This window comes from Coturnix japonica, chromosome 25, assembly GCF_001577835.2.
Source record: "Coturnix japonica isolate 7356 chromosome 25, Coturnix japonica 2.1, whole genome shotgun sequence".
In the NCBI taxonomy this organism is placed as follows: domain Eukaryota; kingdom Metazoa; phylum Chordata; class Aves; order Galliformes; family Phasianidae; genus Coturnix; species Coturnix japonica.
This window is the reverse complement of record NC_029540.1, coordinates 1,034,450-1,045,557: the sequence shown is the minus strand read 5'-3', so window position 1 is coordinate 1,045,557 and position 11,108 is coordinate 1,034,450. Positions and strand designations below refer to the sequence as shown.

General features: G+C 47.5%; 3 protein-coding genes across 3 annotated transcripts; all 3 read left to right on the top strand.

The window, feature by feature from the left end:
- Positions 1–3: 3 nt before the first annotated feature.
- Positions 4–273, top strand: LOC107324370 (feather keratin 1-like; the record flags this gene model as incomplete). The annotated part of the gene is made up of 1 exon (XM_015884347.1): positions 4–273. A coding segment is annotated over one exon (270 nt), but the record flags the coding sequence as incomplete, so codon positions are not given.
- A 5,545-nt stretch (positions 274–5,818) lies between these two features.
- On the top strand, positions 5,819–6,597 carry LOC107324448 (feather keratin 4). The gene has a single exon (XM_032449198.1). The coding sequence runs from the start codon at positions 5,868–5,870 to the stop codon at positions 6,162–6,164; it is 297 nt and encodes a 98-aa protein (XP_032305089.1). The 5' UTR covers positions 5,819–5,867; the 3' UTR covers positions 6,165–6,597.
- Positions 6,598–9,136: 2,539 nt separating this feature from the next.
- LOC107324450 (feather keratin 4-like) lies at positions 9,137–9,912 on the top strand. The gene has a single exon (XM_032449196.1). The coding sequence runs from the start codon at positions 9,198–9,200 to the stop codon at positions 9,492–9,494; it is 297 nt and encodes a 98-aa protein (XP_032305087.1). The 5' UTR covers positions 9,137–9,197; the 3' UTR covers positions 9,495–9,912.
- The last annotated feature ends 1,196 nt before the right edge of the window (positions 9,913–11,108 follow it).

The window sequence follows — 11,108 nt, the reverse complement described above, 5'->3', positions numbered from 1 at the left end:
CCCTGTGGCCCGACCCCCCTGGCCAACAGCTGCAACGAGCCCTGTGTGCGCCAGTGCCAGGACTCCCGCGTGGTGATCCAGCCCTCTCCCGTGGTCGTGACCCTGCCAGGACCCATCCTCAGCTCCTTCCCCCAGAACACCGCTGTGGGCTCCTCCACCTCTGCTGCTGTTGGCAGCATCCTGAGTGAGGAGGGAGTCCCCATCTCCTCTGGTGGCTTTGGCCTCTCTGGCCTGGGCAGCCGCTACTCTAGCAGGAGGTGCCTGCCCTGCTAAGGTGTTCATCCCATGAACACATCCTTCAGGAAACCCAAAGCTTGGTGCTGGACTGTGGACAGAGCTGCTGACCAGGATGTGCTGAGCACCCTGCTGCTCTCCTTCAAAGCAAAAAGGGACATCAAGGTGCCAGCCTGTGCTGTTGGTCAATAGACCCAGCAGATGTTTTCTTCTTTTCCTGCTTTCTTCTCATCATCAGTGGTCCTTGTTGTCTCCTGCTGTCCTGTGCCATGGGTTCATCCTGAAGGAAGTGGAGATGGCCCTGCTTCATCTTCCACTTGCCTTGTGATGGGGAAGACATGCATCCCATCTTCCTCTAGTTTTCCTCCTGGTGGCCAATATGTTTGTCAGCTGTATTTGTAGCAGCCTTTAACTTTTCACTGTTTTGATTCCTTCTTTTAGCACAATAAAATGTATGCTGCATTGTAATCTCAGTCTCCTCATGTTTCTTCCCTCACATTCATTCTATGTTTGGATAGTCAGCTAATCTGCTCATGGTGAGAAGCTTTTTACTGGAATGGAGATTTGTGTAATATACTCCTAGTGTGAGCCTTCTTGATCCCCTAAGGTGTTGAATTCCCTCAAAACCCCTTATAATTGGAAGAGATATTTGTAGCTGGATGGGTGTATAGTGGGAGTGCAGTTTAACACCAGTGTTTATGAGCAGCCTCAAGTGACACATCAGCAATGAGCAATTTTGAATGTTTTCCAACTTCCAGATGCTAAGGCAAGACATTGGATTGCCAGAAGGCATTTCTGTACCTGCCAGTGCTCAGCTGATTGAATCTGTGTTTGGATTTTACCACTCTACATTTGTCTTTTCATCCATTCTTCAAGCACATTTCCCAAACCTAAATTGGAGAAGGTTCCAGAGGAGTCAAAGTTAACCGGTGGCATCTGGGACAACAGTGTGAATTGAGATCTGCACCCTCCCTAGATGAATAGTTAATCTGAGATACACTGTCTAAAACCCAAGAGCAGAGGTGCCCTGCCTAGAAAGGCAATGCTTAACAAAGCTGGAGTGGCTTGGTGTTCATGGGTGGCACTGAGTTTAGGGAATACACCAAGCTGAGTGATGTATGTGATACTCTGGTGGATAGGGATTTCATTAAGAGAGACTCGGACAGACGTGAGGACTGGGGCTATGTGAACCTCATGAAGTTCAACAAAGACAAGTGCAAGATCATGCCTCTGTGTTGGAGAAAATCCCAGCTTCAGTTCAGGCTGGGAAATGAATTTAGACAACTGAGATCAGCTCCCCAGAGGAGGGGTTGGGCATAGTGGTTGATTAATAACCGTGTCTGAGTTGACATTATTCAGAAACCAATCATATCCTGGGGTGCATGAGAAGAAGTGTGGCCAGAAGGTCAAGGAAAGTGATTCTCCCCATCTACTATGCTTACATGAGACCCTTCCTGTTGGTGCTGCGTTCATCTCTGGGTCCCCAGTACAAGGAAGGTATGGACCTGTTAGAGCAGGTCCAGAGGAGGCCATAAAGACGATCAGAAAGACTGATAGAGTTGGCGTTATTGAGCCTGAAGAAGAGAAGACTCCATGGAAATGTTATTGCAGCCTTTCAGTATATAAAGGTGGTTTATAAGAAAGATGGAGAGGATATACCAGGTACAGCAGTGACAAGGGAAACCAGTTTTAATGTGAAAGAGGGTAAAGTTAGATGGGTTTATTAGACACTAGTGCAGGTTGTACAGAGAAGTTGTGGATGCCCCAGCATTGGAAATGTTCAAAGTAAGGTTAGATGGATTATGAATAACCAGATCTACTGGAATACGTCCCAGCTCATGGAAGGAGTTTGGAATAGATGATATTTAAGGGTGCTTTCCAAACTAAATCATTTTAAAATACAAGTTTTAACAGAGCATCAGGGAGAGCAGTTGATGATGCTGGACTTCCCATGTGGAAGTTCAGGTGAAGCTTCAGGGTTAGGAGGAAACCTGCTCCAGGATGAGTGTGTTGAAGCAAGGCCCGAGGGGTAGGAGGTTGTTCTTCCCTCCTGAGGTTACCCACTGCTCATCACTGTCTTGCATCACCCGCTTGTACTGACGTGTCTCGTCTCCAAGAAGTATTTTGGCCTCTAATTCTGCCACTTGAAAGGAGACTTAGTGGTGGAAGGGGCATGTCACAAACAGGGAAATGAAAAGGGAGCATTACAGGGAACAGGAAAAAAAAAGGCGCTGTTTTCATTAATTGTTGTGTTTTGCATGCAAGATGAGTTTGTTGATACACACAGTGTAAATACAAAGGGTGACTCTGGACCAGTGGGAGGTCCTAAACAGTATAAAAGCCAGTCCAGCACCAAGCTCCTTCATCCACTTCTCTTGCCTTCTCATCCTTGGTGAACAAGGTAAGCTGCAGCAGCCTTCTCCATGCTGCTCCCACCATCTCTCTTCTGCTTGACAGTGTGGGAGGTGGTGGAAGAAGGCTTTGGGCTGACTCTGCTGGGGTGATTCTGGGGATCTGGGCTGCTAAGCCTCTCTTTGTCCCTGCACTTCCTATCCCTGCTCCCCAGCCCATGCTTCCTCTCTTGGTGAACAGGGCACCAGGTTGCTGCTCACACTGCCTATGTTTTTCCTGTCCTCTCTCCAGGTCCACCTCCATCCCACAGCCATGTCCTGCTACGATCTGTGCCGTCCTTGTGGCCCGACCCCCCTGGCCAACAGCTGCAACGAGCCCTGTGTGCGCCAGTGCCAGGACTCCCGCGTGGTGATCCAGCCCTCTCCCGTGGTGGTGACCCTGCCAGGACCCATCCTCAGCTCCTTCCCCCAGAACACCGCTGTGGGATCCTCCACCTCCGCTGCTGTTGGCAGCATCCTGAGCCAGGAGGGAGTTCCTATCTCTTCTGGTGGCTTTGGCCTCTCTGGCCTGGGCAGCCGCTTCTCTAGCAGGAGATGCCTGCCCTGCTAAGGATGAGGTGTTCATCTCATGAGCCCATTGCCCAGGAAGCCTGAAGCCAGATGCCAGACTGAGGACAAAGCTGCTGGCCCATGTTTCCAGATGGGCTGAGCATCTTTGTGACTTTCTGCAAAGCAGAGAGGAATGCCAGGTTGCCAGCCTCCACTGTCTGGAAACATGGCCAGCAAACGTCATCTTCTCCTGCTTTCTTCTCATCATCACAAGTCTTTGCTGTCTCGTGCTGTTCTGTGCCATGGGTTCACCCTGAAGCAAGTTGAGATGGCCTTGCTTCTTTCCCCTCTTGTCTTGTGAGGGTGGAAGATGTCCATCTCATTTTGATCAAGTTTGCCAGCAAATTGCCAACCTGGTATTCAACTGCCCTTGTAGCAGCTTTAAACTATGCACTGCTTTGTTTCTGTCTTTAGACTCAATAAAATTCATGCTGCATTGTAATCTCAGTCTCCTCACGTTTCTTTCCAGTTGGTATTCATAGGAAAGCAATTTAGGGGGAAATACTTTGTCTTGGAGCCTGAGTGTTGCTTAACATGCTCACATTTACCTTCTTCTTGCTCATGAGATTTGAGCACTCTCAAGGGAGATGGTATTTGTGAGAGGGACAGGGATATGTGGGTGTAGGCCAGCTCATTCATACATGAGGGTCCAGAACCTCCCTCAAATGGTAAGAAGCACAATGAAATACATTAGAAATAGTTTTTCATTTGATAATCCAGCTCAGGCTATTTAATATTCTATCACAAAGCAAGAGAGTGGATGGCCAGAAGGCATTACTATGTTCATTGCTTCAAAGGCATTCTTCTGTCCATCCTTCCTCCAAGCACATCTGCCAAACCCTGAAAGTGGAGAGAGTCCCAAAGAAGTCAAAGTGAGGCCAACACTGTTGAATTCTGAGCCCTACTTTGATTTGTTACTATAGGTATGTATTGAGCATGGCTAGGTATAATGGTTACAAGCAGAAACTGGAAACACAGAGCCAATATTCTCTCATCTGATGAACTGGGCAGCATCTGTGATGACTCCTGAAGACACTGCAGAGTGCAGGAATGGAGGAGGAAGAGAATGATCACCCCTGGTGGAGCAATCCTGTGCTTAAAAGCATGATGTATTGTGGAGTCCTTACATGCACATCGCTGTGTCCTAAAGGGAACTTGCTATGGAGCATCCCCACAGGGCTCCTCCAAAGTTATTATCCAGTTGCTGAGCTGACTCTGCATGGGGATGTCCCAAACCAGGGTTCATTTTGTCCCTCCACACTGGCCCCAAGCTGGACAGACTGAGGGAGTGGTTCACCATCAACTTTGGTCTTAGTCCTCCTTCCCACACTCTTGTCCTCCACAGCCCCTGCTTTGCTCCTGCCACTCTGATCCTGCCTCCAATGGTACCAGGGGAACCTCTGGTGCCATTGATCATCCATCTTTGTAAAGACTTACAGAGCTCCTGAATGGGATAGGATGACTGGTAAAAATCCTACCAAGTATTTGGTTGTACCCACTGGTCTGTCAGTCTGGATGGCCAAAGCATGAATTGTGTCAAAGACATGGGCAGATGGAGGGACTTGTAGCAATTGCCTTCATTTGCTTTTGCCATTGGGATTCCTCCTAGTTTACCAGATGTCACCAGCAAGGAGTCATTGGAGAGTAATAGCCTTTATTGCTTATTCCTGGTATTGCGATGCTTAAGAGAGCGAGGTATGAAGTAGAGAAACAAGATTGCAGAAGAAGAGCCAGGCCCATTGATGCCAAGAACAATAATTAATTTGAGAGAGATTCTAAAATCCAGAAGCAGAAGTGCCCTGACTGGAAAGGCGATTTTTAACAGAATGTGAGTAAGCATAGTGTTATGGATGTTTACTGATGTGGCCTCTCCTTGCCTATAGATGTCCAGCCTGAAGCTTCAAGGTTAGGAGAAGAAAAGCCCCAGTCATCAGGACAAATGTTAGTACAGTGCCCCAGAGAGTAAATGGCAGACATCCCCTGGAGAGCTGGGACATTCTTCATCACTGGCTGCATCATTCTTGTGATGACGCATCCTTACCTCTGGTAATATTTTGGCCTCTAATGCTGGCACTTGAAAGCAGTCTGCGCAGTTGAATAGTATGTGCAGAACAGGAAAATAAAAGGAAGCATTACAAGGAAAATAAGCAAGACAGTAGTTTTTGTAATTGTGATGATTTGCATGCAAGATGAGCTTTTGGTAAACACATTACTTTTGCAAAGGGCACTGTTCTAAGCCTGGGGCAGACTAGACCAGTATAAAAGCTCATCCAGCACCAGGCTCCCTCATTCACTCCTCTTGCCTTCTCCTCCTTGGTGAACAAGGTGAGCTGCAGTGATCTCTTCACTTTTCTTTCTATGATTCTTCACTTGCTTTTCTGGCTTCCACTGAGTCTTTGCCTCTTTGCAGACCTTGGTGTGAGCCTTGCTCCTTGATGGTGCTCCCACCAGCTCTCTTCTGCTTGCCAGTATGTGGGGGAGGTGGGAGAAGGCAATGGGCTGACTCTGCTGGGGCTCTTGCAGATCTGGATTGCTATGAGTCTCTGTCCCTGCACTGCCTGTCCCTGCTCCACAGCCTGTGCATCCTCCCTCGGTAAGGAGGTTGCCAGGCTGCTGCTCACGCTGCCTGTGTTTTTCCTGTCCTCCCTCCAGGTCCACCTCCATCCCACAGCCATGTCCTGCTACGATCTGTGCCGTCCCTGTGGCCCGACCCCCCTGGCCAACAGTTGCAACGAGCCCTGTGTGCGCCAGTGCCAGGACTCCCGTGTGGTGATTGAGCCCTCTCCCGTGGTGGTGACCCTGCCAGGACCCATCCTCAGCTCCTTCCCCCAGAACACCGCTGTGGGCTCCAGCACCTCTGCTGCTGTTGGCAGCATCCTGAGTGAGGAGGGAGTCCCCATCTCTTCTGGTGGCTTTGGCCTCTCTGGCCTGGGCAGCCGCTTCTCTAGCAGGAGATGCCTGCCCTACTAAGGATGATGTGGGCATCCCATGAATGCGTCCCCCAGGAAGCCCAAAGCTTGGAGCTACAATGAAGTTGGAGCTGCTGGCCTGTGTTTCCAGATGGGCTGAGTATCATTGTGTCCTTCTGCGAAGCAGAGAGGAATGCCAGGTTGCCAGCCTCCTCTATCTGGAAACACAGCCAGCAGATCTCTTCTTCTTCACCTAATTTCTTGTCATCATCACACATCCTTGTTGTCTCCTGCTGCCCTGTGCCTTGGGTTCATCCTGAAGGAAGTGGAGATGGCCCTGCTTCTTCTCCCTCTCACATTGTGAGGGAGGAAGACCTGCATCCCATTATGTTGAAGGTCTATCAGAGTTCCAGCTGCCCTAGTAGCAACTTGGACCGGATCCCTTCTGCCATGCAATTCTTTGTTTCTATCTTCCAACTCAATAAATGTTATGTTGCATTGAAATCTCAGTCTCTTTTTGTTCTTTACTTGTTGAGATGCCCCATGACATTCCTCAAACAGAAATGGGATATTTCGGGATGTGAAGATTAGTTTTACTCCCAGAACCTCATTTGTTTTTGTAGGACCCTTGGCCAACATCTCTGAATTAAAGGCATTTCACAACTCATTGACTGACCCATATGAACATGTGGAAGAAACAAATTCTCCTGGTTGCAGGCATTGAAACATTTGGCCTACCGGTCCAGATATGCAAGTACACCTGCATCAGAGAGGGACACAAGGTGGCTTGTGTGTGGAATGGCCAGTGCTATTCTGCCCTATTCCACCACATGTGATGATTGTTCTTTCCACAAGGAGTGCAGGAGAAAGGAAGGTACAGAGCTCTACTTCCCATATGCTCTACACCACCTTACATGAGGCTTTTGTGTGTGCCTCTTATTGCAATTCGATGTGGGGCTGTGAGAAGCCCTGCAATGCTTTAACCTATTGTGAAACCATTGTGAGCTGAGAGTAGGATCAAAATGCACATAAAACATGGTATCTGGGAGGGAAGACAACCTGTGCAGCACATGGTCAGAGGGGGGCAGGGTACTGTGGGGCACCAGAGATATTTGGGCAGACCCTGAGAAACAAGGACATATTTTTTCACTCTGGAAATTAAAGTTTCCTTTGAGGAGAAAGGAAATCGACCCTTTTCTGTGTCAGACAAAGATGGTGTCCAGCATCCCAGGTGCACATGGGAGATGTTCTCTTCATGCACATCAGCACTCTGAGAGCTACCAGAAGCCTATTGGTGCTCCTCACACATACCTGGGGTCTCCCAGCACACCCACTGACTCAGGTCCTTTAACTCAGGGGCAGCAGTCTGGTTCTGTTGTTCTGGGACAGGTTGGTTTATGCCCCACCATGGTCCCATTGGTCTGGATGCACAGTGCTTTCCCAGCTCTACCTTGGGTCTGAGTGTATTATTCTGGCTCTGATGGTTGAGCTGGTCTCTTGTGGACCTGCCTGGCATTTCTGCATCTCCCTTGCTCAGGCAATGTGCAACGAGGCCCTTTGGTGGTGTGACTCCTGGCTTCCATTCTCTTCATCTTCCCAAATGAGACATTTGGTTGTGTCTCTGTGATTAGAGAGTTGCCTGTGCCTGGTGGAGTCCCATTGTAATTGTGGAGGGCATTTTGTCACTGCTGTGGGATGTGGCCTGGCTGGAGCCTGAGGTGTGTCTGTTGGGTATCGCCTGCTGGGCAGTCATTGCCCCTGGGTGCCTGCTGCTTCAGGCCAATGATGCATAGAGCTTGATGTCCTCCTTTGGCACATGTCCTCAGAAGGCCCTGAATGCTGCTGCTGTCCCAGCTGCTCTTGCTGGAACTCCTAGATCTCACTTGTTTCTGGGCAAGTGTGTTTTCAGCCTGGAAATGTTGTTATGTGTGTGCTGTTATGTCAGGATGTAAGGGCAAAGCATGAAGCAATGCATGGACATGAGGGTGGTGAGAGCTGCTCAATTTTTGCCCAGTCTTTGTGTTTGATTGTAGCAGGCATAGCAGTTTATGATGAGTGGTCAAGTAATGCTTGGTTGCAAGAGGGCAATGACTTTTTCTGTGAAACACGCCATTTCTGGTGTCAGGACTTCCATCAGCTGTTGACAAAGGGGAGAACAACAACAGTGAATCTTAGGTCCACTGAGAGCAATGCTTGATCATGTACAACTGCTAGAGCCAAAAAGCAGAGCAGCCATCTATGGAGTGTTCACAGCTGAGACAGCATGAGCACATAGATGGGTGAAGCAAAGGGTGTGCTGGTCTTTGCATATGAGTCTTATTCTAAGTTTGATCTTTAAAGCCATGTTTGTAAGGAAATGAGGCCCTATACTTTAAAGCAAATCATTAAAGCAACTTGCAAGGGAATGAGAGACTGTCACCAGCTGAGAGCATTGGCCATCTTCATCCCCTTGCCTTCATCTTCTCCCTGTGCTTTTGAGTTCTTTCTACAGAAATGCTTAGGCCTCTAATTCTGTCACTTGAAAGGAGCTTGTGTGGCAAAATGGGCATGTCATGAACGGGGAAATGAAAAGGGAGCGTTGCAGGGAAGAGAAATAAGGCATCAATTTCTATAATTGTGTTGTTTTGCTTACAAATGTGCTTGCCTTAATACAGCTACATACGCATTGGTTGCCTCTGGGCCTGGGGCGGTCCAGCACCAGGCTCCTTCATCCACTTCTCTTGCCTTCTCATCCTTGGTGAACAAGGTGAGCTGCAGCAGAGCTCTTTTCACTTCTCTCTTCCTCTGCTTCTCCTTTTGCTCTTCTGGCATCCATCAAGTCTTTGCCTCTTTGCAGACCTTAGTGTGGGCTTTGCTCCTTGATGGTGCTCCTACAAGATCTGTTCTGCTTGCCAGTGTGGGGTTGGTGGGAGAAGGCTTTAGGCTGACTCTGCTGTGGCTCCTGGGTATTTGGATTGCTATGACTCTCTCTGTCCCTGAACTGCCTGTCCCTGCTTCACAGCCTGTGCATCCTTGGTGAGGAGGACGCCAGGTTGCAGCTCACGCTGCCTGTGTTTTCCTGTCCTCTCTCCAGGTCCACCTCCATCCCACAGCCATGTCCTGCTACGATCTGTGCCGTCCCTGTGGCCCGACCCCCCTGGCCAACAGCTGCAACGAGCCCTGTGTGCGCCAGTGCCAGGACTCCCGCGTGGTGATCCAGCCCTCTCCCGTGGTGGTGACCCTGCCAGGACCCATCCTCAGCTCCTTCCCCCAGAACACTGCTGTGGGATCTTCAGCATCCGCTGCTGTTGGCAGCATCCTGAGTGAGGAGGGAGTCCCCATCTCCTCTGGTGGCTTTGGCCTCTCTGGCCTGGGCAGCCGCTTCTCTAGCAGAAGATGCCTGCCCTATTAAAGGCAACACCGCTTGCTGGTGAGCTTATCCCTAAGGAAGCCCAAAGTCAGGCTCCAGATTGAAGATGGAGCTGCTGGCCAATGTTTCCTGCTGGGCTGAGCACCCTTATGCCCTCCTGCAAAGCAGAGATGGAAGATGCCGTCCTGTTCTGATTGGAATAATGATGGATATCTCATTTTCAAAATTTTTTCTTGTGATTAATTTTTTTGTGCATTTTAATTTTGGTTTCTGATTGGTTTTATTTAATGCTCTGCTTATAAATGATCAGTTTAGGGTTCTTGGTTCATGTGTTAGGAAATCAATCTCGCTTTCTGTTCTTGAATGGCTTATATGGTTTCCTTCCTTCATGTAAACATATATTTTGCTTTATTATTGTAGAGCACTTCGTAACTTTTTCATTAAACTGATGTTGCATCTTAATTTGTTTCATGTTTGGTTTTTTTTCTTAGTCCTTTTTTCCTATTCTTTAGGGTGGAATAGACCATTATGTGAAAAAAAAATCATCTCTGCATTAATCAGACTATAAATTCTTGCTTGTATAGGGGAGTGGACTGATTAGGAACAATCACACTGAGTAGGATGTATACTTGAATCTATGGAGTAGCTCCTCCTCATATGCCTTTAAGTCTGTTTATTAACACTGGTTGATTTTAAATAAATATATCTCCTGGAACAAATCCACCTTTGGATTTTATGGCCCTAAGTGGTGGCTATACAAGATGTTAAAGACTTTATTAAACATTTCATTAGAGAGGTCCTGAAGAGTGTGAATATCAGCTTGAAATCCATTTCCCCTTTGCACATTAAGATTGGAGAAATGGATGCAATGAGTAAGATTATAGACTTTTATAAACTTCTCAGCCTATTTGGGACTAGTGAGGCATTCTCAATTGCTTGATCCAATTAGTCCTCATGTATGTTTTTGCAAACTGAATCTTTTCTTGTTTATGAAATTATTCTGCTTTTAGTTTTCCAGTCTAAATTTCTTCTGGCATTGCGTGAGAAACACACTCTACCCATTTAAAACCCTTTCATCTTCACAGGTTCTGGATTCTTTTTATTTCTGATACTTCCATTAGTGTCAGTATGAAATGAGTCAAAGCCCAGTCTAATGAAGCATTCTTTCCTGCTCCTCAGCAATTTGTTAGCTTGCAGGTGTCTTGGAAGTACAATCTAAGACTGGATCCAAGACATTTATTAAAGCTCTTTATGTGAGGTTCTCTGTCTGACCTAGTTAAGTACAATTGCCATCTAATTTGTTCACCATTCTTTAAAAATATATATATATATAATTTCAAGACAGGCTCCAAGCCTCTTGGATGATTTCTTAGAGCCAACCAGACCAGTCTGGAGTCAGTTCACCACCAGAAAACAATTCAGGAGTCTATTTGAAAGCACTGCTGTGATCTATGAGTTGGGTTTTGAAATGAGGTAGCAGACCAAATAGAAGCTCTCATATTAATAAAATGAAGCAGAACAGAAGGGTTGAAAGCAACATCTGTGGACATCGTTGCATGCTTTACAGGAAAATTAATTATCCAGGTTGCCAATAAATCTCGACTGATGCAAATGGATGATGAGAGTGTACAGACTGCAATGACTCTCTAGTCTGGA

Coding starts and splice junctions, on each gene's coding strand:
- LOC107324448 (XM_032449198.1), top strand. CDS start 5,868: ATGTCCTGCTACGATCTGTGCCGTCCCTGTGGCCCGACCCCCCTGGCC.
- LOC107324450 (XM_032449196.1), top strand. CDS start 9,198: ATGTCCTGCTACGATCTGTGCCGTCCCTGTGGCCCGACCCCCCTGGCC.